The sequence below is a fragment of the Gobius niger genome (assembly GCF_951799975.1).
Source record: "Gobius niger genome assembly, chromosome: 6".
Lineage (NCBI taxonomy): Eukaryota > Metazoa > Chordata > Actinopteri > Gobiiformes > Gobiidae > Gobius > Gobius niger.
The window spans coordinates 22526969-22552755 of NC_136857.1; the positions used below are offsets into that span (position 1 = coordinate 22526969).

At 42.0% G+C, this 25787-nt stretch overlaps 1 protein-coding gene across 1 annotated transcript; it reads right to left on the reverse strand.

Annotated features, from left to right (window-relative positions):
- Positions 1–7944: 7944 nt before the first annotated feature.
- Positions 7945–16174, reverse strand: LOC306964439 (hydroperoxide isomerase ALOXE3-like). Its single transcript, XM_079558431.1, has 15 exons — positions 16115–16174; positions 15587–15754; positions 12725–12926; positions 12292–12373; positions 12102–12224; positions 10133–10236; positions 9891–10063; positions 9687–9830; positions 9397–9600; positions 9142–9222; positions 8891–9057; positions 8687–8808; positions 8517–8617; positions 8221–8391; positions 7945–8139 (listed from the first exon to the last, which is right to left on the reverse strand). Exons 2-15 carry the CDS (start codon positions 15731–15733, stop codon positions 7960–7962), a joined length of 2001 nt encoding a protein of 666 aa, XP_079414557.1. The 5' UTR covers positions 15734–15754; positions 16115–16174; the 3' UTR covers positions 7945–7959.
- Between the last annotated feature and the right edge of the window lie 9613 nt (positions 16175–25787).

Sequence of the window (25787 nt, forward strand, 5' to 3'; positions counted from 1 at the left end):
ATGAAACACAAGGAAATAAACCAGAATATTCTTCAGTGTGTCGTTACCATCAGCCAACTACTGTACTGTATAAATGTGTGCCCTGTTGATGTAGTATGCATAAAGACATGTATGCATATTACATGAAAATACTAACACAGAATATACTATTATAAGTTACAACTACCTACCTCCTGATTACTACTTCCTTGTGTCCTTCGTTGCCTCCTTGCAAATGTAGGTCGCAATGGTGTCCTACAAATCCGGCTCTTCTTTACTCGATTTTTTTCTCACAGAGATTTAGACTATTTCTGTCCCGCAAAGAGATTAGGGCACTTGCAATTAAGCCACAAACATGTGAGAATTCAAGAGTAAATATGGAAACACTTCCTACTGTTTTACAAACTAACTCACTATGTTTGACTTGATCTTTTCTGTAATAAGAAAAACTATAGCAGTTTTTTTTTGGTTCATGCCTTTTAATGCTTTTTGGAACACACAAAGTACTACAAAATACAGCTTCTGTTAGCGAGGCTTGGAGGAGGAGCACAGCATGGTATCAGGTGGTGGAGCAGAACATTTTGAGCTTTGTGAATAAGAGAAAAAAAACACACAAGGTGATTCAAAGCTTTTATGAGGAACGAACACAAAAAACAAAACAACAAAATACAAAAGCCCCGTAGCCTCCACTACCTTACCCCCATGTTTGTTTGCTTTTTTATTACAAAGTTAAGGTTTGAGATAAAGAGAAATCTAGTTTCAAGTTTAGCTCACAATACATTTTTGGGGTTTTTTTTTTGCATTTGCAGCTTTGACCTGATACAAGCCGTTTGCACAGTGGAGCAGATGTTGAGCCAGGACATAGTTGAAGCATTCGCCTATAGTGTGCATGTTTTGGGTTGCCAGAGGGAGTAACCATGTACACACGCATTGCAAAGCCCGAGAATTATATCAGCAGCAATTGTATCAGCACAAATTCACACGAGTGCCTATATGTGAATTTCTATAGTATGTATTATATGTATAGTACAGGAAACTGATAGTTTTCTGCAGATATCCAAGCACACGGAGGAAAATTAGACAGAAAGCATGTCAGTAAGTGCTCTGAACGCCTTGGAAATGTGTGTCTTTTACTTTACGTAATATGCATTCTTAATAAAAGCGTGATGAGAAATCTCCTGTTGAAAAGATAAACCAATAAAAGGCTCAGGCTGGAGGCAGTTTCATTATGAACCAGAGCCGCCTCAAGGACAGAAGAGAATCAGGCGGATTTGTAATGTTTCTGATTCCAGTGTGATTTGACTTTTGATTCTTCACAATATTTACTTTTATTACATTTTATTGTATGCTGTGAAGGACCCGGCCCCGGATTGAGCAGAAGGAAATGGACTGAAAACATGTCACTGTATCTCATATACACAATGAGATACAGCCTGGAGATTATATAATGTGTGGAAATACTCTTGCGTTCAAAGGAAATAAATATGAGCAGGAAAAACAACATTATAAATGTGTCGAAAGGACTACGCTCATGTAAAACTGACGTGGATTGGCCAAAAAAAAAACAGTTATGAGTACAATGAAACAGACATACTGTATAAAGTATCGATAAATAACAAACTTGCCTTTATCTTCTATTCTGAATGATTCTATTGTTTTATATAATTCCTGCAAACTAAGTGGAAGCAAGTCAAAGTTTACCACAACGAAAACACCAAACTCTATATGCTCCATGTGTATCAAACCCTGTGAACCTCCCCTTTCTCGTCCCTCTGAGACTCACCGTTTTTTTGGACTAGATTCAGACTGATCTGTTCCAGTCTGGCCCTGCTCCAGACCCTGCTGTAGGATCTGAGACTGGCTCCAGCAAAAACCCAGATCGATCCAAGTGGGGAACAAACGCCAACGTGTCGGGAAGATACTGGCATTACCTGGGCTATAGTGTTACACCGAGCGCTCCGGAGAATGTGATTAGAGCGAGACGAAGGAGGAAGTGTCTGTACAGGAGAATTACAGGGGGCTGCATGGAGACCAGTGACTATAGGCCCTTTAAAAAGAGAATAAGGAAGAGACTGAATGCAATTAGTGGGGTTAGTGAAAGAGTATTATCATATAAAAGATGACTGTGTTATATGAGAAAGAAGGATGCAAGGAGACTTGTGTTGGTAGGCTCTGGTGTTTCATGTTTTAGTGATCCTGCAAATGGAAAATGCTGTCACATCAGTTGATTCAAGTGGTAGTGCCGACAAGCAGCAACCTCCTTCTCTCTCTTGGTACAGCTGCGTTTTTTTGTGTGTGTGTAGTTTCTGTCTTCCACATTGTTTTACTTTAGCACTCCTTTGCCTTTAATTCTTGGACCATGGGGGGCTTTGAAGTTTGAAGGTTCTCTGTGTCTCCCGAGACTTGGTTTCCTCCACTAACCTAAGAAAAATGTACAAAATTCTATTCCTCCTCATCTATTTATTTATTTACCGACATTTCACCTCTTACCCCCCCTGCCTTATGCGAGGACATGTTCTCCAGTTCAGCTTTACCCAAATCTAAAAGCTTCTCGACTGGAGCTTACAGCCTCTAGGCCAGGGGTAACGCCACATTTGAAAGCCAAAAAAAAAAAGCTTTTTCCTTGCTTTGTGGCCGCGTTGTCGTCCCTTTTAGGTTTTAATTTTTGTGATATTTTGTCATGTTTTTGTTGCTTTCCACCATTTTTTGTTGTCCTCTTTTGTTCCTCTTTTGTAGCTTTTTTGTCATTATTTTGTTGCCTGTTTTGTTGCATTTTTGGTCTTTTTCATCAATTTTTGTTGCATTTTTGCTGTATTTTAGGTCTTTTTCATCAATTTTTGTTGCATTTTTGTCAATCTTATGATGCTTTTTTTTTGCTGCATTTCCAATCCACATTTACGTCTTGTTTTTTGGCACCATTTTGAGCTTTTAGATTGGGGCAAGGGTGAACTGAAGAAAATGTGCTCGGTTAAAATAATGAAACTGATACAAATGATTTAAAATTAGATGCCCGTTTTGTGTTTTCCCCACAAATGTCTAGGTTAACAATAAAGGGGGACAAAAAAAATCTGGTGAAGTGCCTTTAAGGTCTTTGTTTATCGCCGTCTCAATCCACAAACAAAAAAGGGTTTCATTTCGCAGATATTCCAAGCAGCTTAATCTGTTATTAAAATCTACAATCATCGACTCGAGGAGCGTTCCCCAAAGACTCTTGAGGAGCCGTCAGTGCCTCTTTCTCTTTGTTTTAACCTTGAAATGATTCCACTGTTCGCTCCACGTAGCTCCTTAATGACATTGTTTATTTGTCGTTTTCAAAATGACAAGTGAACTCCACTGAACCGCCCATTTAAATAGCGCTTTCCTCTCTCTCTGTGTGATTACAAAAAGGAGCAGATGCAAGCTTTCCCGCCGCCGTCATCACAGGGCGTGCGCGTGTGTGTCTGCTGCGAGCGTGCACGTATGCAAATGCACGTGTCATCTCAGAGTCCGGTGTGACAGAGCAGCGGGGAGTAGAGGTTGTTTCAAATACAAAATGAAGTCAAAAAGCTTTTACTGTGACACTGGGGCGACGCTGGTTCAAATGGTTCAAATGATTGTAATGAATTTTGCCTGAAGCTGAAGGGGCCACTCCAGGATTCACAGGAATTATAATCGGGGCGGAACAAGGTGCACGTCTGTCCAATTATACATTTGTCTAGTGATAAGAAATTGCCGGTATCATAATATCATGGACCACACCTAATACATGCTGTTGCATCCAGAAGAGCAGGTTTAAATCATGCCAAAGCTGTGCATGTGAAAAACAAACAGTTGAGTAGCCTTGAAATAAGATAAAAATACTGACTCTTTTCTTGTGAGTTATATCTTGCACTAATGTGGCGGTTTTCTTTCTGAAATGTGTTGAATGAAGGTTGATTATTGTATCGGCCGGCCAATATATCGGGCCGATCTTTGGCCATTTTAGAATATCAGCTATATTGGCCGATCGAACGCCGATAAAAGCCTCTCCGGGACCGAAAGTGATAAAGACTTCCTGCTTCTTGCTTTGGAAAGAGTTAAGTCAGGGCTTTAATATGGACATGCTGCATGTCATTTTGAAGCACAGAACCTCGAGAACCGAGTTAGTTTCAACCTCCGCAATTTAAAGGTACACTGCGTAACATTTTGGACTATACTGTTGCCGGCAAAACAAAACATGTTCCTAATGACCAGCTTGACATATGAAATGCTGTTACTGCAGAGTGTAGTAAAAGAATGGATTTGGATGAGAACCTAACCTGTTTATATCTCAAAATCTACTGCCTTTCGTCACATCTCCATGGAAACGAGCTGGAGACGGACCCACTCCCAGTAAAGTTTACAGTCATATCTTAGGAGCGGTGAGCCTTATAAATATTTGTTTGTACATTTATGAGATATTTTTCAATGGTGAAAATATCTGTCATAAAATAAATGCTTGTATTTCAATTTTATTTATTGGGTAAAATTCTACACGGTGTGGCTTTACTTTTGATCGCCGCGCCAATTGCCACGACTAGCAATAGTATGCTAATGCTAACGGCGGCATGCTAATGCTAAAGGCAAAGAAATGAAATAAAATTGGCCACTGCTGGAGTGGTTTATGAAATCACTGATCTCATTGTAATGATCTGATCACTTTATGTGAGTTGTTTACATTAAAGCCTGTCATTTACCCAAGGATATTTAGTGTAGAAAGGTCCAGTGATCCCTGTTTAATGCTTTACATTTGTTTATTAATTGATTTGTAATTAATAAATGGTTCTCGTTTGCAACTGTATATTCATTGATTGAGAAATTGATTCATTGATTCACTTTTTCACTCAGACAAAGCCACTTTTAAGGAAGGGTCTTGGTATTAGTTAATATCAAAAGATGCTCAAACCCTCAGTATTGCCATCGGAAGCAGAAAACCTGGATCGGTGCAGCTCTAGCCTACCTACTAAACAGGAATGTTTTTAATAAATCAGCCCTATGCCCCTAATAAAGCGCCCTGTGCTGTCACAGTTCAATACTGACACAGTCTACAGTTTAGAAGCTTCAAACACAGGATTAATAGACCAGATATTCAGAAAAATCTGCAAAAAACATTGGTCAAAAACATCAACTTTGCATATCGGCATCGGCCTTAGAAGTAGCCATGTCGGTCGAGCATTCTCGAGGAACATTCTTCTGCAAAATCAACCGTGCAAAGTGCTCTCTATAAATTAAGGATTTTTGTCATTTTCTTGTAAAGCTCACATTTTTTTACTCTCGTTAAAACGGTGTAGACATGTTCAAAGACTTTGCACTGATCCCAGCGACGAAAGTACAAAATGAGTCGACTTCTGAGCTACTTCACTGAAAAGAATATCCTTTTAACCACTAAACGCTTCGTAATGGGCCTCTGGATCTAAACGCTGTCGAGTATTTAATGCAACATGTCAGATGCGCGATCCTCAAGGCTTTTTGCCAGAATCTACACAGGCGAACATGCAAAGAGAGGGAGAGAAAGGCTGAATGAGGGGGGCTCAGTGACAGACAGGAGTCCATTATAAGAGACGGTTTCTCGTGTTCAGAGAGAGCCGTTATTACACAGGAACAAAGAAGCTACTCGGGCTTATCTTATCTGTCGGACAAAGAGCTGTGCATCAAGCCACTGCATGTCTCTACTCCGCGCTGTAATCTTTTTTAATCTGTCCTGTTTGATGGAATGAATTTTAAAGAAAGCGATGCCATTAATGATGCTTTTCACAAGTATTGTACGTTGATAGTTCAAGACTGACTGGTTCAAGATTTGTGGATTGGTTTGGTTTTTTGAGCTCTCCCGGGAGGGCATCAGTTCATGACGTCAGCTGGGATTGGTGTTCAGAGCTGCAAATTTGGGATTATCCAAATGGTAATGAATGAAAAAAAAACACAACATGTTATTTATTCACAAGGAAGCAACATTTTAACAGGGTTTAAACTCAAAAAGTCATTTTAGTAAAGCATGGGAAATTTAACCGATTAAGGATTTAGCCAGTGTCAGTTCTAAATATATACGTAATCCGTGAAGTGGTTTTAGTGGCCCATTACTGTTTTCAAACACTTTATCTGTCTTTACCCCGGGACTGCTGCAGTAATCCTCATGTACTTACATAGGACTGGATTTCGCATCCCGCACTCATCAAACAAATATATTAATTTGAAGGATAAGTTGAAGTTCTTCCATGAAATTGATTGATTGATCAAAATGACTCGGAAGATAACGATTCTCTGATGATTCCCACTGTATTGTGCCGCATTCTGATGCAGAGGGTAGGCTTTTCAGAGTGAACACAGGATTCTTGTTGTAGGATATTTAAGGGGTCTGGATCTTCCGTCACCGACTGTAAATGCAAAAGTATAAAGTGCGCTTGGTGGGGATATAGGTCTTACGGTCAGGGTCATTATCTCCGCGCGGGACGGAGACAGGACGACTGCGCCCGACAGCTGTTGCTCCAGAGTTGATCAGATTAAAACGCTCCATCTCCGCTCCGGCCTGAGAGGAGGGGCGGCACTCACTCACAAAACCATTAGTGCGTTTTCAACAGTAGAGTCGTGTCTGCTCCATCTGAACATGCCCAAAATCGTTTGAACAAAAACACTGGATTTTTGAAATGGGCCTCGAGTTGTCGTCTACAGCAAATGCATTCACGCTACTGCTCCGTCTGCCCAGTGAACAATTTCAGTATTTGTTGTAAAAGTTGTAATAGAGCAATCGTGGTCAGTGCTGAACGGAGAGATTTTAGTCGATCTTGCAGAAAACTCAACCGTTCCACCTGAAAACCTGCTCCTAAAATGAGTCTCCCCATTCGTTTTTCCTATAAACTGTTAAAGAGATTCACATGTTAAGAGTTTAAATGTGCAATGAAAGAAGCTGATCATGTTTGTAATCTTTCAGGTTAACGTTGTATTAAAATGATGTGCCCCTTTTGGTCTTGTTCTTGGAGTTTCTCAGTGGTTGGCAAAGATTTACCGGAGCATAACCGACACCTGTTCTGGAGTATTAGGACAGTAAGATCATAAACTAAGTTCTGTACATGGGGTGAGGGAAGAAGTTTCTATGGAAAAAAAAAACAATATTAATAATAATGGAAAATTTCCAGATCTCCAGCGCAATTGAAGGTAAATGTGACTGAGCTCCGTTGTCCACGTATTGCCCCCTTTTTCAAACAGCAGCAAAATGAGCATATTTATCCAGAAATAAAAAAGGCTTCATATATTCCAGCGCACAATATAGTGTACTTTATCCTAAGGGCAAAGTGTTATTAGTTCTCCCCCCCTCCCCCCATTTTCCAGGCCCCCACTGAACGCCTCACTACTTCAGCAAAAGGGCCTCCAGCGAAACCCAGCAATTAGCTCCATCCAGAAACCTCATTTATGGAAATGCATTTAATCAATGTATTCAATTATTATCACAACCCAGAAACACAAACCTAAACAGGACTCCAAAATTTGACATATTCATTATTATGACTGGTTTGATTGGGTTGAATAGTATCCCCTTTGAAAGAAAGGTTTCACACAGTGAGTTGCACACTTTCTTGTCTTTGATCCAGATATATGCTATTTTCCCTATTATTCCTGTTAATGTCCTTTCACAGTCTCAACATATAAACTGACCTTTCGCAAAACCCCGCCCCACAATGGTAATTGTCCAATCGTGAGTCCCAGCAAACGCTACTATGAAGCTGCAGACGCTGCCTATGGACTATTTAAATCAGACAGCACCACAAGAGTGTGTCTGGGGGAGTCTAGTTCTTTCCCTTCCCAAAGCCGAAAACACAACTGAGTACTGCCTACAATCGATCAAACAATGGCCTTGTCCTGTGCAGGTAGTGAACAGTCAATCCATTTAGTTTCAGAATTTATTTTGTTGTTATTGAACACCAGCATTAGTTTAGCAGTGAAGCACAACCCTGATCAGCTGATTTCTGAGAATCCTTTTGTCGGAATTGATCAGCGAGTGATGCTGTTGTCGAGCTGGGAGGGGAGCAGGTAGGTATAGGGCACTTGGAGCTCTGCGTTCCTCTCTGTAATGGCTTCATTGAGATATGACAGCTCAGCCTGAAATTCTTTAATCATCTGCGTCAGCGCCGGCTCATTAAAGCGCTCCTCAGGGTAAGAGCCCAAAGGGACCTGCACAGTTCACACAAAACCAACTTAGAACTTTGCTTTGACTTGCACTGGAGTGTTAGAAGGTGTGTTCAAAATACAAACCCGATCTGAATTTTCCTGAGACAAGCTCCATCCCAGTATGGAAACCATAGCAGTGTCTCCAACATTGGGCAGAGAGTCCAGGACACTCTGCATGTTGGACTGGCCTTTGGTGGAGGGAGGAGAGGTGACCAGGAGCATGCTGGCATTGGGCATCCAGGACATATAATCATACTGCGAACAGATTATGGTGTAAATATACTTAATAACATTTACAGCACTTCCTTAGTGTGGCTAGATAAAATATGAGCAACTAGGCAGGTGAGGTCCTCAAGTACTGAGCCTGTCTTGAGACTAACCTGGCCATTGTTGACTGCAGCGTGTTGGCCTGAGGAGGTGAAGATGACCATTGTGAGGAACTTGACCAGCTCCTGCACTGAGCTGAAGCTCTGAGGGAAACCTGAGGAAGGAGTCCTTGGGTCAAACTGTGTTGTGTTGGAACAAATAGTTCATATCAGTGCTCACCCACCTGAGGCCTTGTTTCCCAGAAAGCCACGGATGAAGATCTCACTGATCCAGTCCTGCAGCTCAGAGTCTCTCTGCACGTCTGTGTTTGTGGGATAGTAGTGCTCCACCACTGCTTGCACAAAACTGGAGACAAGAAGACAATGATTTAGTCCCTGGACATTGTACAATTTTGTGGTCTTCAAAAAACAACCTAAAAAAGACAAACCTGTTGATGATCGCCCACAGCTTGAGGCCGTCGTCTCTGTAGTAGAAGTTTGGCACAGAGTCCAGCCCTCGGGAGCTGATGTTTTCGGGCAGACAGAGGTCACTGTAGGTCAACTCTGACAGACTCCTCCTCATCAGCTCCACCACTCCTTTGTTCCCCAGAGAGGACTGAGCATTAAACAAACAACATTTTCATAACAATAATATCAACCGGTTGAAATATTAAGGATGTTGGAGAAATTTTTATTTAACCTTGATAAAGATTCTTCCAAACAGCTCTTTACGTCCCTTAACATTCACTGGGAGAACTTTGCCAAAGTGTGGAATCAACAGCTGTGAACGTATTTGTTAACGTTGAAAACATGTCAGTATTTTTCCTTCAAACATAACTACACAAATAATACACACAACACAACTCATCTCTTCTGAGACTTTTTAGATTAGTCTTTATTTCTTTACACTGTCTTTGTTGTATTTTGTTCTACACAAATAAAAAAAAGTTTAAACCTTGTAAATGGGGTGCACTGTTGGGAGGTTGCGCAGAGCTGAAATCATGAAGGCCTCCAGCAGCAGGTGAGTGTTCATCAAGTGACGGACACACTGGTGATCCATTATATCTATGTTTCTAATGAACATCTTGGCCAGCAACCAGTCTGTCTCTGAATCACTGGGCAGGAAGATTGGGTTGCCCTCTGCTGGCTGTTGGTAAAGCTAATCAAAAATGAAAGCAGACATTAGTTGAGGAGTGGGTGGGGCTGAGCTGGTGTTCAGTCCAGGCTGTAGGGGGCGGTGTGTACCTGAATTGCAATGGGTTTGAGCAGCTCCTCTGAGTTCAGGTAGAGCAGACAGAGGCCGGGGGTCACATGGAGAGCCCTTCCGTTGTATGTCCTCGGGGGGATTCCCTCAAACTTCTTTGCATCGTACAGGAAGATCTTTCCTTTCTGTGGATCAGAAGGGTGCAGTTACTTGTTCCAACATCACCATAACTCCATCACCAGTACCTTAAGCGCCGTCTGCAGAGACAGGCCTCCATCCAGGAAGGGCTGCACCATCTCGTTGGTGACAGGAAAGTTAGGTGGAAGCTGTTTGCAGCTCCTGATCATCATTGGGTTCACACCGTTCAAAAGCTGTGAGCCAAAGAAGTCGTCGTCTCTCCAGTGCTCTGCTGTGTATTCTGCAGCAGGAGAGCGGAGTGAGTACATTCACAGTGACATCACAAACAACTGACAGCAGCACTCAGTACCTGACAGGGCTGACTCCTTAAACGAGAAAATCTTTCCCAGGTCATCCAGTTTCTGCCATCGCTCTTCGGATCCAATAAAACCTTTCAGCATGAGTTCAATCCCACTGTGATTTTAATGAGAAGATCATTTATTTGGCATATGATTTTGTCACTCCTCGTCACACTATACAGTGGGAGGAAAAAGTAAGTACACCGTTTGAAATTTCTTGCATTTCTGCCTAAATTGCTCATAAAATGTGGTTTGATCTTCATAAACAGTGTCTGCTTAAACTAATACCACCCAAACATTTACATGCTGTCATATTTTTATTGACCATAACATGGTCAACCGGGAACAAGAAGTGGGTCAACCTTCCACCACCCTGCTGCTGCTCACACACGCCCTCAAAGGCACCATGTTAAAATGATAGATAAATGTATTTTGATCAAATATTACAGTGGTACAATCTGTTTTTTGCTAATATCTTAAACTTTTAGGGCCCGGTTGTAGAGGCTTTCCACTGGTTTAAGAGTTGCATGGCTAGTTTGTGACCAGACAGTAGCTTCGTAGGAGAGATGGAAGGAGAGTCAAGAGTCAAGCATTTCCTTATAATCTTGAAACAGTTTTACACAAATCCTCTACATGGCTTTTAAAATTTAAATGAGAGTCTAAAATGGTTTCTCTTGCAACTGCTCAATACGGAGAGTATTGAGCAGCAGTTGCAAGAGAAATCCACTAATTTGGACCTGCAGTTCAGTCGTTGGGTCTTTTTTGATGGAGAAACAAATGCACTGAGTCTTGGTGTTTGGTGTTTTTTTTGCAGGAGTCCTGGAGCCAGGTGGAGATCTTTATTTAAACTCTGGCTCAGTTTGTCATTGATTATAGCACAATTCTAACTCAATGCGGGAACCACTGTGTCGTCAGTATACAGTACATCTGCAGATTGATTTCTGGACAGACCTGAGGGAGATTATTAATGTACAAGCTAAAGAGAATAGGACCCAGAATCGTTCCTTGGGGAATTCCTGTTTGAATTTTCTGAAAAGATTATTTACTGATGACGACACATTGTTCACAGTCCTGTAGGTAAGACTGGAACCAGGATACTGAACGCTTTGTGAAATGGAAGGATGAGAGCTTTGATATGAACTGAATATGGTTCACAGTGCCAAAGGCCTTTTTCAACAATATTGCCTTTGTGGAGTGATTGTTTTACTTGTTCTGAAAAATAAACAGGTAGCAGTTTCTGTTGAATGATTATGTCTAACTCCAAATTACGAGGGTGTTGTTGGAGACGTTTGTTTTCCAAATATAATAGTTAATAGGTAATGGGCAATAATTTAATAGGTAATAATTTACAACTTCTTGAGTGTTCTCTGATTTAAAAATGGATTTGACAAGAGCTTTTTTCCAGGCTCCGAGCAACTGATGTGAAAATATTTTTGTTTACAGTATATAAAATCAGACCACATTAAAAAAAAATAGTGTGTGGTAAAAAGAAGAAAGCATAGATACAACGCTGCAGTCAGTCCAGAGTCTGGACCATGATCTGAACTAGCGAAAAGTGGTTGTGGTCTGCTCTGGACTCAGCGCTGGAGCCGGGCAGGACTACGTTTCCCCATGGAGGGAACAGCGCGCAAAACTGACTCAAAGTCTGTCCATAAATATTAAGCCTTGTTATGTAGCATTGTTTCATGTTTAAATCACCAATGAGGATGACATTCAAAGTTGCAATGCAATTCATGCTGTTTAAACTGTTCAAAAAGAGCTGTTTAGTGTTTAGTTAAAATTGGTGTATCCTGTATCCCATTTCTCAGGTCAAGAACAAAATTACAGTTACAACTATCAGTACCAGTGGTCGGGATCATAACTTTAAAAAGGAGAGCTACGGATGAATATATTTTTTATGTAAAACAACATAGTGAGTATAGATGTAATGTTTAAAAATACAATATACAATTGCGGGTGAAGTCAAAGACTCAGACTCACGATAACATATTGGTTTTGTAGACCTCAGACTGCCTGGCTGCCGATTTCTGCAGTTCCAACGGCAGATCCACCTCATTCTCAAAGTGAGTTTTGTGAGGCAGCCCCTCCTCCATCACTGCCCACCTGCAGAGACATTGGTCAATGGTCTGGTTGTGGTTTGGTCCTGATCTAGCTCTGGTTCAGAACTGACTTATACAGATCTTTCTTCTCTGTCAGCTCTTTATGGCGATGCTCCTTCAGCAGAGGGATGTTCTCCTCAAACACCTTTATGGCTGTAACACATGAATAATAAAGTGTTTGACCTGTGAGACAATTTAGAGATGACAGTGACTTATAAATAAGATCCTCTTATAATCCTAGTATGGCCACTTGGATAGACACCATCCTCTTTGCCTCATGTGGTGTGTGAATTAGTGACTGGTAGTGGCCATAGTTGCTGAGTTTTGGGAGCAATTTATGGGACAGACTTGATGTTGCCCGGGCCAAGAGGGTTTCACATGGGCCACATTAAAGAAGGAATAGTAAAACATGGGCTCCTTCATGGGACCCTCTAGTCTTACCCTGTTGAGGCCTTGATATATATATATATTACAGGTCTATATTGAAATGTGGAATGAACTCACGTGTCGCCTCACGCAGCTCCACCTCTTCCCCTCTGGAGATCCAGCGGTAGCAGGGAAACAGCAGCGCAGCGCCCTCTGGAGTACACACCTGCACACTGCAGCAGTACCACAGGTCCTCAGAGAACAGCACAGCGTCTTTGTCCAGTCGCAGCAGCAGCAGAGTGCCCAGAGAAGAGGGCGTTTTCACATCGTATGTCCTGCACTGAAACATCACACAGAGCAGGAAATCAAGCCAACTCTAGCCTTTCTCATGAACAACCATAGGAATATAAAATGTGTGTGTAAGTGGCAGCTACGATGTTTTCCAACCGAATATGAAGTTGATATGATTAATACCCACATAACCCGATTACCTATGAGAGCTGTTCTCTGCACTTCATCACAACGCCATGGTGGCACAGGTGGTAGAGCGGGTCACCTCGTCATCAGAAGGTCGAGGGTTTGAATCAGCTCCTGCAGGTGCACACTGTCTTTGTGTCCTTGGGCAAGACACTTCACTCGCCTTGCGCTATATAATTCGAGACCATTTACCAACGACATCATTCATTCCATCTGCAGTCACATATCCAAAAGAGCGCACGGTAACCATCCATCCATCCATCCATTTTCTTCCGCTTTATCCGGGGCCGGGTCGCGGGGGCAGCAGTCTCAGCAGAGATGCCCCACACACACTTCCTCCAGCTGTTCTGCTCGGAGACATTGTCCCACCAGCGTGTCCTGGGTCTTCCACGAGGCCTCTTCCCACTAGGACATGCCTGGAACACCTCCCGCGGGAGGCGACCAGGAGGCACCCGGAACAGATGCCCTAGCCACCTCAGCTGGCTCCTTTCGACGTGAAGGAGCAGCGACTCTACTCCGAGCTCCTCCCGGGTAACTGAGCTCCTCACCCGATCTCGGAGGGTGCGCCCAGCCACCCTGCGAAGGAAACTCATTTCGGCCGCTTGTATTCGCGATCTTGTCCTTTCGGTCATGACCCAAATCTTATGACCATAGGTGAGGGTGGGAACGTAGATCGATCGGTAAATCGAGAGCTTTGCCCTCCGACTCAGCTCCCTCTTCACCACGACAGACCGATACAGCGACCGCATCACTGCTGACGCCGCACCGATCCGTCTGTCGATCTCACGTTCCATCCGTCCCTCACTCGTGAACAAGACCCCGAGATACTTGAACTCCTCCACTTGAGGTAAGGACTCCCCACCGACCTGTAGAGGGGAAACCACCTTTTTCCGGTGGAGAACCATGGCCTCAGATTTGGAGGTGCTGATCCCCATCCCAGCCGCTACACACTCGGCTGCAAACCGCCCCAGAGCGCGCTGAAGGTCCTGGTTTGTTGAAGCCAACAGAACAACATCGTCTGCAAACAGCAGAGATGAGATCCTGAGGCTCCCAAACCGGACACCCTCCGGCCCCTGGCTGCGCCTAGAAATTCTGTCCATAAAAGTAATGAACAGAACCGGTGACAAAGGGCAGCCCTGGCGGAGACCAACACGCACCGGGAACAGGGAGCCGGTGCGCTCGGTAACACTGTACTTTTATGTTGTTCTTTTTGATGTGTCATTCTTTAACCTCCTCCTTAACCGAGTGCATTTTCTCCGCAGTTCGGCTTCACCCAAATCTAAAAGCTTCTCGACTGGAGTTTACAGCCTATTTATTCCAGTGTACCGCCTCATTTGAAAGCTAAGACCTACAAAACTCATCTAAGCTTCTTCAATGTTTTGATTGTTTGTCATGTTTTCATCTCGTTTTTGTTGCTTTTTTGACATGTTTTGGTCACAATTTTGTGGCTTGATCACAGTGGCTTGAAAAATGTGGCAAAAAAGCAATGGAAATGTGATTTAAAAAACGCAACAAAAATGACTAAAATGTGATGACAAAAACAAGAACGAGTTAGACGAGTTTTGTAGGTCTCAGTATTCAAATGAGTTGTTACACTGGCCTTTAAGCTGTAAACTCTCCAGCCAAGAAGCTTTTAGATTTGGGTGAAACTGTAAAAAATGTGCCCATGTTAATGCGGGGGTTCAGGGGTTAATGATGTTGTGTGTGTTTTTACCGAATGACTTTTAATGAGCTGTGTTTAAAGACAAATGTCTGCTCTTTTGAACAGACAATAAAGTTCTATTCTATTATATTCAATGTAGTTATTGTTAGAGTGTGAAAAGACAATCCTGGTCATGGAGTTTGCAAAACTTTGCAAACCAAGTCACCGAAGAATTATGTACTTCAACTCTAGCTTCAATATTGACTGTATTCAAAGCGCAAAGATTAAATGTGTAAAATGCAAACCAACGTGCGTGCGTGTGTGTGTGTATAAAGTTTTTTTCTTTTTTCTTTTCTTTCTAAAAACACATCTTGGTTACACAAATACAGAACAGTTAGATAAGTCACAAAGTTATAATTACTGACAGTATTTAACAGTCAGTATCAGTCCCATTTTCTCCAATACGTTTCGCATTTTGTCTGAAGCCAACCTTATTCCATTGTGCAGAGAGTGTCATGCCCAAAGACACAACAACAGTGTGCACCTTCAGGAGATCATGAGACGACTCGCTCTACCATCTGCGCCACTGTTGATAAGTGCCTTATCTGGACATATCTGAACAAATCACGTTTTGCAAATGGTATGTGACGAACTGTAAAACTTTTTGATCTGAAAAAGCCTGAGAATATATTTATCTTGGGAATATTCCTGTGCTCAGTTTAAAGACACAGATGTCCTGTTTTAAAACTCATACACTGTCACCTGACCTCAGATCATTCTAGTGTTGCCTTCACTACAAAGCATTTACCTGCACAGTGTTGCTAATAGCTGCTTTCTGACTATTTGAACGTGCAATATCACTTTGAGGGGATGATACTTACTGAGCCCCCCCTGAAGTCACGGCCCCAGCCGTCCAGCTTGGTCTTCTTGCTCTGGCCCCCGGTCCCGATCAGAGTCACGCAGATGTTGTCCATGGTCCCAGCGTGGGCCATGTCTCCTGTTCTCACCTCCACCTTGTACGTGGCCATGTTCTTCCACAGCAGCGTCCACTTCAACACACATTCAGGGAGTATTTATGGAGCTAATGTTTCATGACTATGTTCAGGAGCAGGAGCACACCTCAACCAATCACTCTTGCATTCACCTAACCACGCCTCTAGTTACGCCCTCCCTCCATGCCTGTTTTATTTCTCAGCGCTGATTCTTCTGCTTCAAAGAGGGTCCTGAAGAGCTGGGTTCATGTGAAATGGAGCCCCACCCATGTCTCGTCCAGTTTCACTCCACACTACAACCTTGAGAATAAATCTTAATTGCACTTCTGTGGCATGGTCCTCGCCAGTGAAAGTATCTTAACATGTGACCTGTATCATAAATGAAAAATAGAGGCCAAATGAGGTCTCTGGACTTACGTGTTGACTTCTGAAGCTGCAGCAGATGAAGTGGTTGTGAAGTGGTAGCCCTTGCTCGGTTCACCTACACCCACTCCCAAAAACCTGTTTGTGCACATGTTTATCAACTGAGACGAAAACAAACAGTCTTTGGTGAGACGGAGATGGAATGTGATAAACACAGACACTTCTCACAACCTCATTTTCAGAACTTTTTACAGACTTGAATCATATAATGCGACAAATCCAACTGAATAAGGTACTATGATCAAACACTTACAGCACAATTACCCAGGACCACCCCAAATAAATGTGGGACCACATAAAATGACCTACAGGCTTAAATTACAACTAAAATAAACTCAACTTCAGAAAGTCGGAAACGCATATTACACGTTGTACATTGTATATACTCTACAATGGGATAATGTGTATTAGTTTGCAGGTGCTTAAAATAAGTAATACAACTGCCTCTAAAATCCTACACTGTCACTCAATAAGGTGTTAATTCGGGTCCGAATTGCCGTCATTCACGAGTTTAAAGCAGTACTAAGTAACTCTTCCCCCTAGAGGCCATAAGCGCAACTGCAGGTGTAGTAGCAAGTTACGATTTTTTAACTTTTTAATTGTCTTGGAGAGTAAATACTACGCTGACAGGAAAGGCGAAGGGAGAGAGGGATATTGTACATCCAATTATACGATGGAAATATTATTTTTTTCACTCAAACTTAGCTGTAAATACTGTTTAAAGTGACGTGAGCCCGCAGTTAGCTTTGCCCATTAGCATGTTAGCTTCTTCTTCGTGATTCCATTAGTGTGTATTGCACAATCATCCCATAAACACTTGTATTGCCCCCACAGGGACTACAAAAAGGATTTATTAAGGTAAACACGTTACTTAGTTCTGCTTTAATATAGAAGGTGCAGTTACATATATAACCTGAGGTGGCAGTAGTGAGTATAAAATAGCGAACTTGCATCTAGCCCCTTTAACTTTTTAAATACATACGAGCATACATACATATGGCGAGGCTGTGTATCTGCAAACAAAATCTGCAAAGGCACTTAATATGCCAGCATTTACTCAAATACTTCGCCTTGAGTTTCAAATGTACTCTTCCGTTAAATGTGTGAATTACTTTGTTTACACTTTTTAAGTCACATGTCTTAAAGCGTTTCATTATGTCACATGTATTTGTGTTTTTGTTTTTTTTTGCAAGAAATTGTTCAATAAAAAGAAACTATTTCCTTATTGCTGTTTTTCACTTGCGAGACATAATGGATTATTGGCTTTGCCTCTAAAAACAAGCTGTCGAACACAAGTAGGCTACAATAAAACCTGGAACCTTAATGGTGCAACAACTGATTCTTCCCTCGCCCCTTTTATTTGCAGGAATGGACTTGTCTTTAATTAAATAATATTATTAATATTTTTAAATATCAAGAAGAAGGATGCGGACGTTGCTCTTAATCTTGTTTTATTTTTGCTTTTTTACAGCTCGATTTTATTTTTCATTGTCCGTGTTATGGCGTCGCCGAAGTTGGCGTCGTTGTCATGACGACAGATGCGCTATATAAACTGCGAGTTGCTGGAAAATCATTCCTGTCACTGCGACACCCGAGAGAGAGATTACACGAGAGGTCTGTGTCATTTCTCACCAAGTTTATGTCAATTCTTGGTCTTAGACACATTCAAAACGCTTTCTAACACTTTGTTTCTGTGCTTCTATATGTTTTTGTGTGTGTTTTTTTCAGATTTGCCAACAACTTTGACTGATCATCATGTCACGGACTCTGGACCGCTTCCCTGGGGGTAAGTGTCAACAAATATGACTAAAACAGCAGGAATTTACTTTGTTAGTACCAGTTTTGTCCGTGTGAGGGCAATGCGGCGTTTGCTAATGCTAAAGTTTTGGTCTAAAGTTGTCAAGTTGAAGCTAATGGAATTGGTCAGATGAGAGGGGTTAGTAACTTTCACTCGACGATTTCTTGTTTGAGCATGGTTAATACCTGATAAAAACGGCTTAAATGTATCAGTAGGAGTCCTAAGTAAAAGGTTATCAAGGAATTTGTTAGAAACATGAAGTAGTTTAGTTTCACGGCGTCGTTGTTGTGGCCCTAAGTGGTAAGGCTAGTGAAAAGGTCAGTCTTGAGACTCGTTGCTTACTTGGTAACTTTCAATCGTCTGTTTCTTTTTTGGACACGGTTAATACCTGACACAAACTGCTGACATCCATCAGTAGGATTCTTAAGTAAAACTTCATCAAGGAATTTTAGTTTTTGGGCGTCGAAATTCACTGGTGTTTGATGTAAACCTTTCCAGTTCAACATTCTAGATTATTTCTCAGAAATGCTTTTGCTTTGCTGAAAAAGTAGTCAACTTTTGATGCTTCTTAGGTTTGACTGGCACTACCAGGTGCCCTGTGAACTTTGGCAAGACATGCCAGATTAAGGTCAGTCATTTTAAACTTATTATTGTTCATTTATGGAAGCCAATTAACATGAATTGGTTATTACATTTGTTCATGCCAGTGTATATAATTCATCATTTTAGTCAAAGTCATATTTTGACTAAAATTGGACTAAAACTAATTCAAAGTTGTTTTTTGAGACTTAAACTATGTCTAAAATGTCCAGCTATTTTCGTCAATGAAAATATGACTAGATAAAAATGAAATGAAGAGACTAAAATCATCCAAACTTCCACTGACAGTTTGAAAGAGCCTCATATCATTTAAATTCACTGCCAAAGGCACAGCTGTGAGCTTTGTTCATGTGGGAGAGGCTCCATGAAGCAGAGGACCTTCATAATATATGATTATAATAAACATTATAAATGCAAAGTCATCTAAATTTGTCTTCAATTTATTTATTCAACACAAACTTGACTAAAGAAGAAGAGAATTATTTGACTAAATCTTGACTGAAATTAAAGGACATTTCCATCAAAAGACTTAAGACTAAAACTAAATGAAAATATGTTGTGAAAATGAACACTGGTTTGTGCTGTTGCTCATGTTTGTCTGTTTCAGACCCTGTGGACGCTCCGTGGTTCCTTCTGTGGGACGACACGTGGGACGCCCCGGAGGACGTGGTAGACGCAGACGAGGACGACGTAGGTGAGTTTGGGGGTCTTGGGGGTCTTTTTTTCTTGCGTGCGTTGGAAGAGGAAGAGGAAGATGATGAAGAGGAGGACGACGAGGAGGATGAGGTGGAGGTGGAGTACTGGGAGGACGAAGAGGACGTCTTCATCATCGAGGAGGAGGAGGAGGAGGAGGAGGAGGAAGACCAGTGCGTGCCCGGAGAAGAGTCTTTGGCCCCTCCAGAGGAAGAGGAAGACCAGCGCGTGCCTGGAGAGGAGGAAGAGGACAGCGATGAAGAGGAGGAGGAGGACAGCGATGAAGAGGAGGAGGACATTTCAGAGGAAGAGGAAGATGAAGACCAGTGCGTGCCTGGAGAGGAGGACGAGGAGGACAGCGATGAAGAGGAGGAGGACATGGACGACGGTCGTCTTTCAGAGGAAGAGGAAGATGAAGACCAGTGCGTCCCTGGAGACGAGTTTCTGGCCCGTCCTGCTCAGTCTGTGGAGCCGGTGGTTCTTCCCCTGAACCATTCCGCACCGCGGCGACCCCTGCCTCCAGCCTTCCGCGCCCTGCAGAGGATGTTTGTGGAACCCTCCCGTCCCGTCCCGGAGTTGTCTTCAGGCCCTGCTCTGGACTTTCTGCCCCTCGGCGGATCCAAGCGCAGCAGGGATGAAGATGACGACGATGAGGAGGATGACGCCAAGCGCCCGCGCCTCTCCTTTTCTGAAGACCGCTTCCGATGCTCCCTCCACTTGTCCTGGGACGTTCGAGGGCTTCACCCGTTACTTCCTCCACCCCCACGTGCTCCAGGACCGTGAGTCAGACGAGGACTAAGTTTTAGACTCAGAAAGTCTGTAACGGCCACATTTACCAACCTCCACGCGCCGACCTTTGACCTCTAGAGCCTGAACTCAGTCGTTCCTACGTGTGCTTAAAACACCAAAAGTATATCTAGAAGTACTAGTAGTAGTAGTCGTAGTAGTAGTAGTAGTAGTAGTAGTAGTAGTAGTAGTAGTAGTAGTAGTAGTAGTAGTAGTAGTAGTAGTAGTAGTAGTAGTAGTGTGTTCTTCAAAACACCAAAAATGTAGTAGTGGTAGTAGTGTGTTCTTAAAAACACCAAAAGTAGTAGTAGTAGTAGTAGTAGTAGTAGTAGTAGTAGTAGTAGTAGTAGTAGTAGTAGTAGTAGTAGTAGTAGTAGTAGTAGTAGTAGTAGTGTGTTCTTAAAAACACCAAAAATGTAGTAGTAGCAGTGTGTTCTTAAAAACACCAAAAGTATATCTAGAAGTAGTAGTTATCGTAGTTAAAACACCAAAAGTATTTCTGTTTTTAGTATTTGTAGTAGTAGTACAGTGGCAGTCGTAGAAGTAGTAGTAGTAGTAGTAGTCCAATAGCAGTAGCAGCAGTAGTAGTAGTAGTAGTATTTGTTTATGCTTTAAAAACACCAAAAGTATTTCTATTATTATTGTTATTAGTAGTAATAGTAGTAGTAGTATTTGTGTGTGCTTTAAAATCATAAAGACAAAAAAACATATTTCTTGTAGTAGTATTATTTATGTATTTGTGTGTGCTTTAAAAACAAAAAGACAAAAAACAAATGTCCTGTTTTGTAGTAGTAGTAGTAGTAGTAGTACTAGTAGTAGTAGTAGTAGTAGTGTTTGTGTGTGCTTTGTGGTAAGTATCTGTGTCTCCAGTTTTCTCAATGTAAAAGTATCTGTGTGTGTTGAACAATGACTCTCTATTGTTCTTCTTCGTGTCATAACTGTGAGACTTTAAGACAAACTGACCCAAAAAGTTTCATGTCTCTGTTGCTCGGGTTTGTGGGACAGTCGTCCCCCCATGGGGGGGTTGTTGTTGTTGTTGTTTTGGGGCAGCAGTGGCTCAGCTGGTAGAGTTGAACCTCTAATTCAACGGTTGGTGGTTCAATCTCAGTTACTGGCAGTGCACACTGTCGTTGTGTCCTTGGGCAAGACACTTGACCCGCCTTGCCTCCAGTGTAGATGTGTGAGTGGAGAGAGTGTGTGGGTGAATGACTGAATGACTGACTGCTGTGCTGTAACGTAAGTGTGTCTTTGGAGCCGTCTGTTCACACTTGCTGACTGTTATAAACTGTAACCAGGACATTTGGGTTTGTCCATGAACTCAGCAGTTTGTGAGACACTCCCTTCTTCCTGATTCTCTGCTTTTTGTAACTGTATTAATATGTTTAATAAAAAGATTTGACTCGTCTCTTTGTACTTTGAAACCAAAGCAACATTAAAAGGTGTGAAACATGTTGTGAAAGAACTTATTTTCATTTAATAAAAATATAATCATAAAATGTTTTTTGAAAATGGGCCAAAACTGCAGCGTTATTTCACCTGATGTCTTCCATGTATGACTGAGGCCGTAATATTAAAGATGAATAGGAGTGTGTTTGGGGAGGTAGGGTTGTGTGTGTTTTTGTTTTGTTTGTTTACAGGGAAACATCTGGGAGTGAGCGCGGCACCAGCAGAGGGCGTCCTGACCCAACACCACATGGGAGTGACCTGTGGATTCTCAGGAGGCCGCTGCTCCTGGTAAATGGTAAATGGTTTACACTTATTTGTTTATAGAGCTTTACATCAAGGAGCCGCTCACTCATTCACACTCTCATTCATACAGCGATGTGCGCAGGTACCGGAGGCCAGGTGGACACCACCGCAGAGCGCAGGAGCCCGGATTCTGACCTTCTGATCACGAGAACACCCGCTCGACCATCTGCGCCACTGTCTTCCTTTCTTGTGGGAAGTCACATGTCACTGGCGAGCCCAGAGGAGCTCCGGTGGAGGTGAGGCGGCGCTGAAGCCGTGTCCTTCTGATGCGTCCCCCTGACTGTGCAGTGTCGCCCAGGAAGCACTTTGAGCTGTGGTAAATAAATGTATGTAAATCAGGAGGATGATTTGTATCGTCGTTTTTGTTCACGGTTTATGTAGAAAACATTGGGAATACTTGACATTTGTTGTAAGTGTAGTGTAATACAATGCGGTCAATATGCAAATGATATTTTTATATTTATTGAGATTTTCTAAATTGTCAACTCAAATTACAGTCAGCATAATTTTCAAGTCTTGAACTTAGAGGATCATTTGAATGTGACTGAAAAAAACTCCCAATGATAACAGCAGTTTATTCAAAATAAATGTAAAGAACTTAAATGTACTTGTAGGTTCTAGCATGACTCGCTGCGCCCTTAGCATGTCCAAAGTTAGTAATCCAAAACACCGTCAAAAATACAATCCAGGGAGTCAAGATGTGCAGTTAAAATGTGCAGTACTGTTCCAAATTACTATGCACAACAGCGCTTCAATACATTTTATAGGTTGTAAACGACTGATATTTTTCATTTCTTGAATGTGCAGCATTAGGAGGTCATATTTACTGAAATCAAAAGATATTTAAATCAAAAAACATCTTTACAGGTCAAGTTACATTTTCATTAGGGTGGTCCTTATCTACTATGAAAAAAAAAATGTTTTTCCTTGTAAACAAGTTCACAAACTAGGAGGAAAAAAGCCTAAAGAAGTCCAATCTGAGGATGAGGAGGAGATGAAGCGAGTGAAGCCAGGACAGAGGCCTGAGAACAAGAAACGCAGGAGTGTGGCCTCCAAAGTGAGCTACAAAGAGGAGAGCGGCGGACTGGGGGGGTAAAGGGTACTGAGTACCCAGGGCCCAGAGCAGGGTAGGGGCCCTCAAAAATGCTGCAAAAAACGTTCTGTATTGTACTTTCTAAGTTTCCTCATAATTGATACTGTAAGAACTGAACACAACCGGGCTGAAAAACAATGGTTGCTACACAGAATTTTGCACAAACAATAATGATGTATCATATCTCAGGGCCCTGACACCCCTTTAAAAATGTGCCAAATGGTTCAGCCCACACCTATTCCAACGTAACTTTATAACAACAACAATTTACTTACAATACACTTACAGGTATTGACTTCAAATATGGTGAGAGACTAAATCAGACTGAAGCCTTGAGTTTTTTGTTCAGGCCTGTGGGCCACAGAGACATCATATAGTACCATCATTTATGTAAAATATTTGATAGTATATTTTAAAGTCACAAATGTGTTACTCTCAGCACAAATATCCCATGTCCCTGGTGCAGTCCTGTTGTTTAATGTGATATGCTAATAATGATTATGCTCTAACTAAAACTAGCCATTTCAACTGGCCCAATGAAAGCAGAATATTTCACCCTAATCTAAATATCTATGTCACTACAGGATTAAAGGTTATTCATTTTGTGTAACTGAAGCCAAATCAGATGCAATTTCAAGTCAAACACTGACTTGAAACAAACAAACAAACAAACAAACAAACCATGAACTACATGAAAGTACCCATTGGATTGGATATGTGTTTTTATATGAAGCACTTTTTTTGGCCAACCCATTTTTTCACTTAGTTAAGGTATATATAATAAAGTTATAGTAGAATATAAATGAATTGCACTGTCAAACCACTAGACCACTGTTATGTGGTTAAAGAACATCGAATATGAAATGTGAATTTCACATGGGGGGAAGCGGGGTCCACCAAGATGGTTTGTACCCAGGGCCCAGAATTTGGTGCTACGCTCCTGGCTGCTCCTGCTGTGACGGGGTTCGACTTCCACGGAGGATACTCGCATGCCGTGTAAGAGCCGTAACGCTAACAATTATACTAAAATCACCATCTGCACCTTGGCTCTTTTCATCTGTATTTAAAGGACATGGGATTTATTGTTTTGCATGTTTTTGTAGTACTGATGGATACATAGTGTGTGAGGAGCATGAAGAGATTCTGAGAGCAGCCTGGGTGGAAGACAGATTAAGGAATTACTGTAAAGATAATTTACAGTCAAACTGCAGAATGTTTCTTATATAAATTCAAATGAATTGAAGAAACACACAAACAAACTCATATGGGGTGTAAATAAAGTTTTTTTTTTTTTCATATTTTGTGTCTTTATGATTGTATGGCAACTGAAGAAAGTGCATTCAACTGCAATTCAACCTGAAAAGACTCACAAGACAGAAAATGCATTAGAACGTTTTATTGAACATGCAAATCATTATTGGGGCTCAGACCCCGGCGGAAGCTCTCTTGAACGGCATGAGCTGCTGGCTTTGGACGCTTGCCAGTATCTTCCCCGGAGCCTGGACACTGGTGGTGGTAGAAGAGACCGGGGTGGCCTGTCGATGGGTTGAGGAGAGGCCAGGCGGAGAAGGGGTGGAGGAGGGTCATAGCACGGCTGGGAAACTCTGAGTGATTGACCAGGGGGCTTAAGAAGGGGAGCCTAAGCGACGAGTGGCTGGAGCAGAGACGAACACCGCGGCTATTGGCTGACTTGTAAGTGCGGCTTGAGCTGGGTCTGTGATTGGATAATTGAAGAGCTGCCGGTGATGAGATGAATGAATGCGGCTGGTATGTCTTCCAGGTTGAATTTGCGCCTAAGCTTCATTTCTCAACTTTTTCCCAATTTCTTTCAACAGAAGCGTGAAAAGCATGCTCTTTCAAACTGGACTCTGCTGGTTAAAGGCCTGCTGATTCGTGAGCGTTTAAAGCAGCGATACAGGACGAAGCCTGGCGCTATGGGGTCTAAGGAGGGTCCTGAGGGAGAGACCGGCGGGTTCTCATCGGACGAAGACCCGGACAACGAGGAGCTCAGTCCAACAGGAAAAAGTGCCTCTGAAACTCTTGCTCTGTCCTGGCCACAGAACAGACAGGCAGAGGAGGAGACCAGTAAAAAGAAAGCCAAACGGGGCAAAAAAGGACAAGAGCAGAACCTGTTTCCATTTGAGAAAGTATAACACACAAAGAAATACTGCAAATTTCAAATAGAAATAGTTTTTGAATTAAAATGCTGTATAATTAAAAAGTTAAATTACTTTCTATTTGCTGATGTGACCGCATCATTTCGAAACTTTCACATTTTGGACTATTTGCTCATTGATGGAGGAACTTTATTAATCATGGAGTTGAATACTAGACCCCATTCTCAAATGATTACGCCTTAGGGACAACGGTTTCCCTTAACCTTTGTAGGGGCTTAAAGGGACTCTACAGAGTTTAAAAATGTTAAAATTCTGTATTTTCCTTCCCCTACATGTTCCAGCAATGTCCTAATGTGTAGAATGAGCCCAGACCTGTTCACCACATATAAGGTTACCTGAATGAAGACAAGACCCTAATGCAGTGGTGCAAACTGCAGCCCCGGGGCCAGATCTCTTTCCATAATTTGTGTTGGTTTTTTTCTGCATTTTCCGTTGCATAATTGCGACTCCTTCGCTTCACATTCACACTGAATTGCTTGTGATGGATCAGAGACACCATGACCATCCCCTGCCAGAGTAGCTCTACATTCATTGTTTTTGTAGGAAAAGATGAACTCATAATTAAGGTTAAAACAGACCTATACATTTTTGTAGCTGCAGCCAATCCAGATGACATTTAAAGTTAAATATTCACGCCATAAACAAACACACTAAGTATACAGGATGTACACAGGATGTAAGTATACGTTTGTGTAACAAAGTTACAATGAAACAGAAAAGCTTGTAGGGCCCAGAATTTGGTGCTATACCCCTGTTTAGGAATTAGTCTAA

Coding starts and splice junctions, on each gene's coding strand:
- LOC306964439 (XM_079558431.1), bottom strand. CDS start 15,733: ATGGCCACGTACAAGGTGGAGGTGAGAACAGGAGACATGGCCCACGCT. Junction 12,927..15,586: donor GTGACTTCAGGGGGGGCTCA/GTAAGTATCATC, acceptor GTGATGTTTCAG/TGCAGGACATACGATGTGAA. Junction 8,392..8,516: donor CTGCAGTCAACAATGGCCAG/GTTAGTCTCAAG, acceptor ATCTGTTCGCAG/TATGATTATATGTCCTGGAT.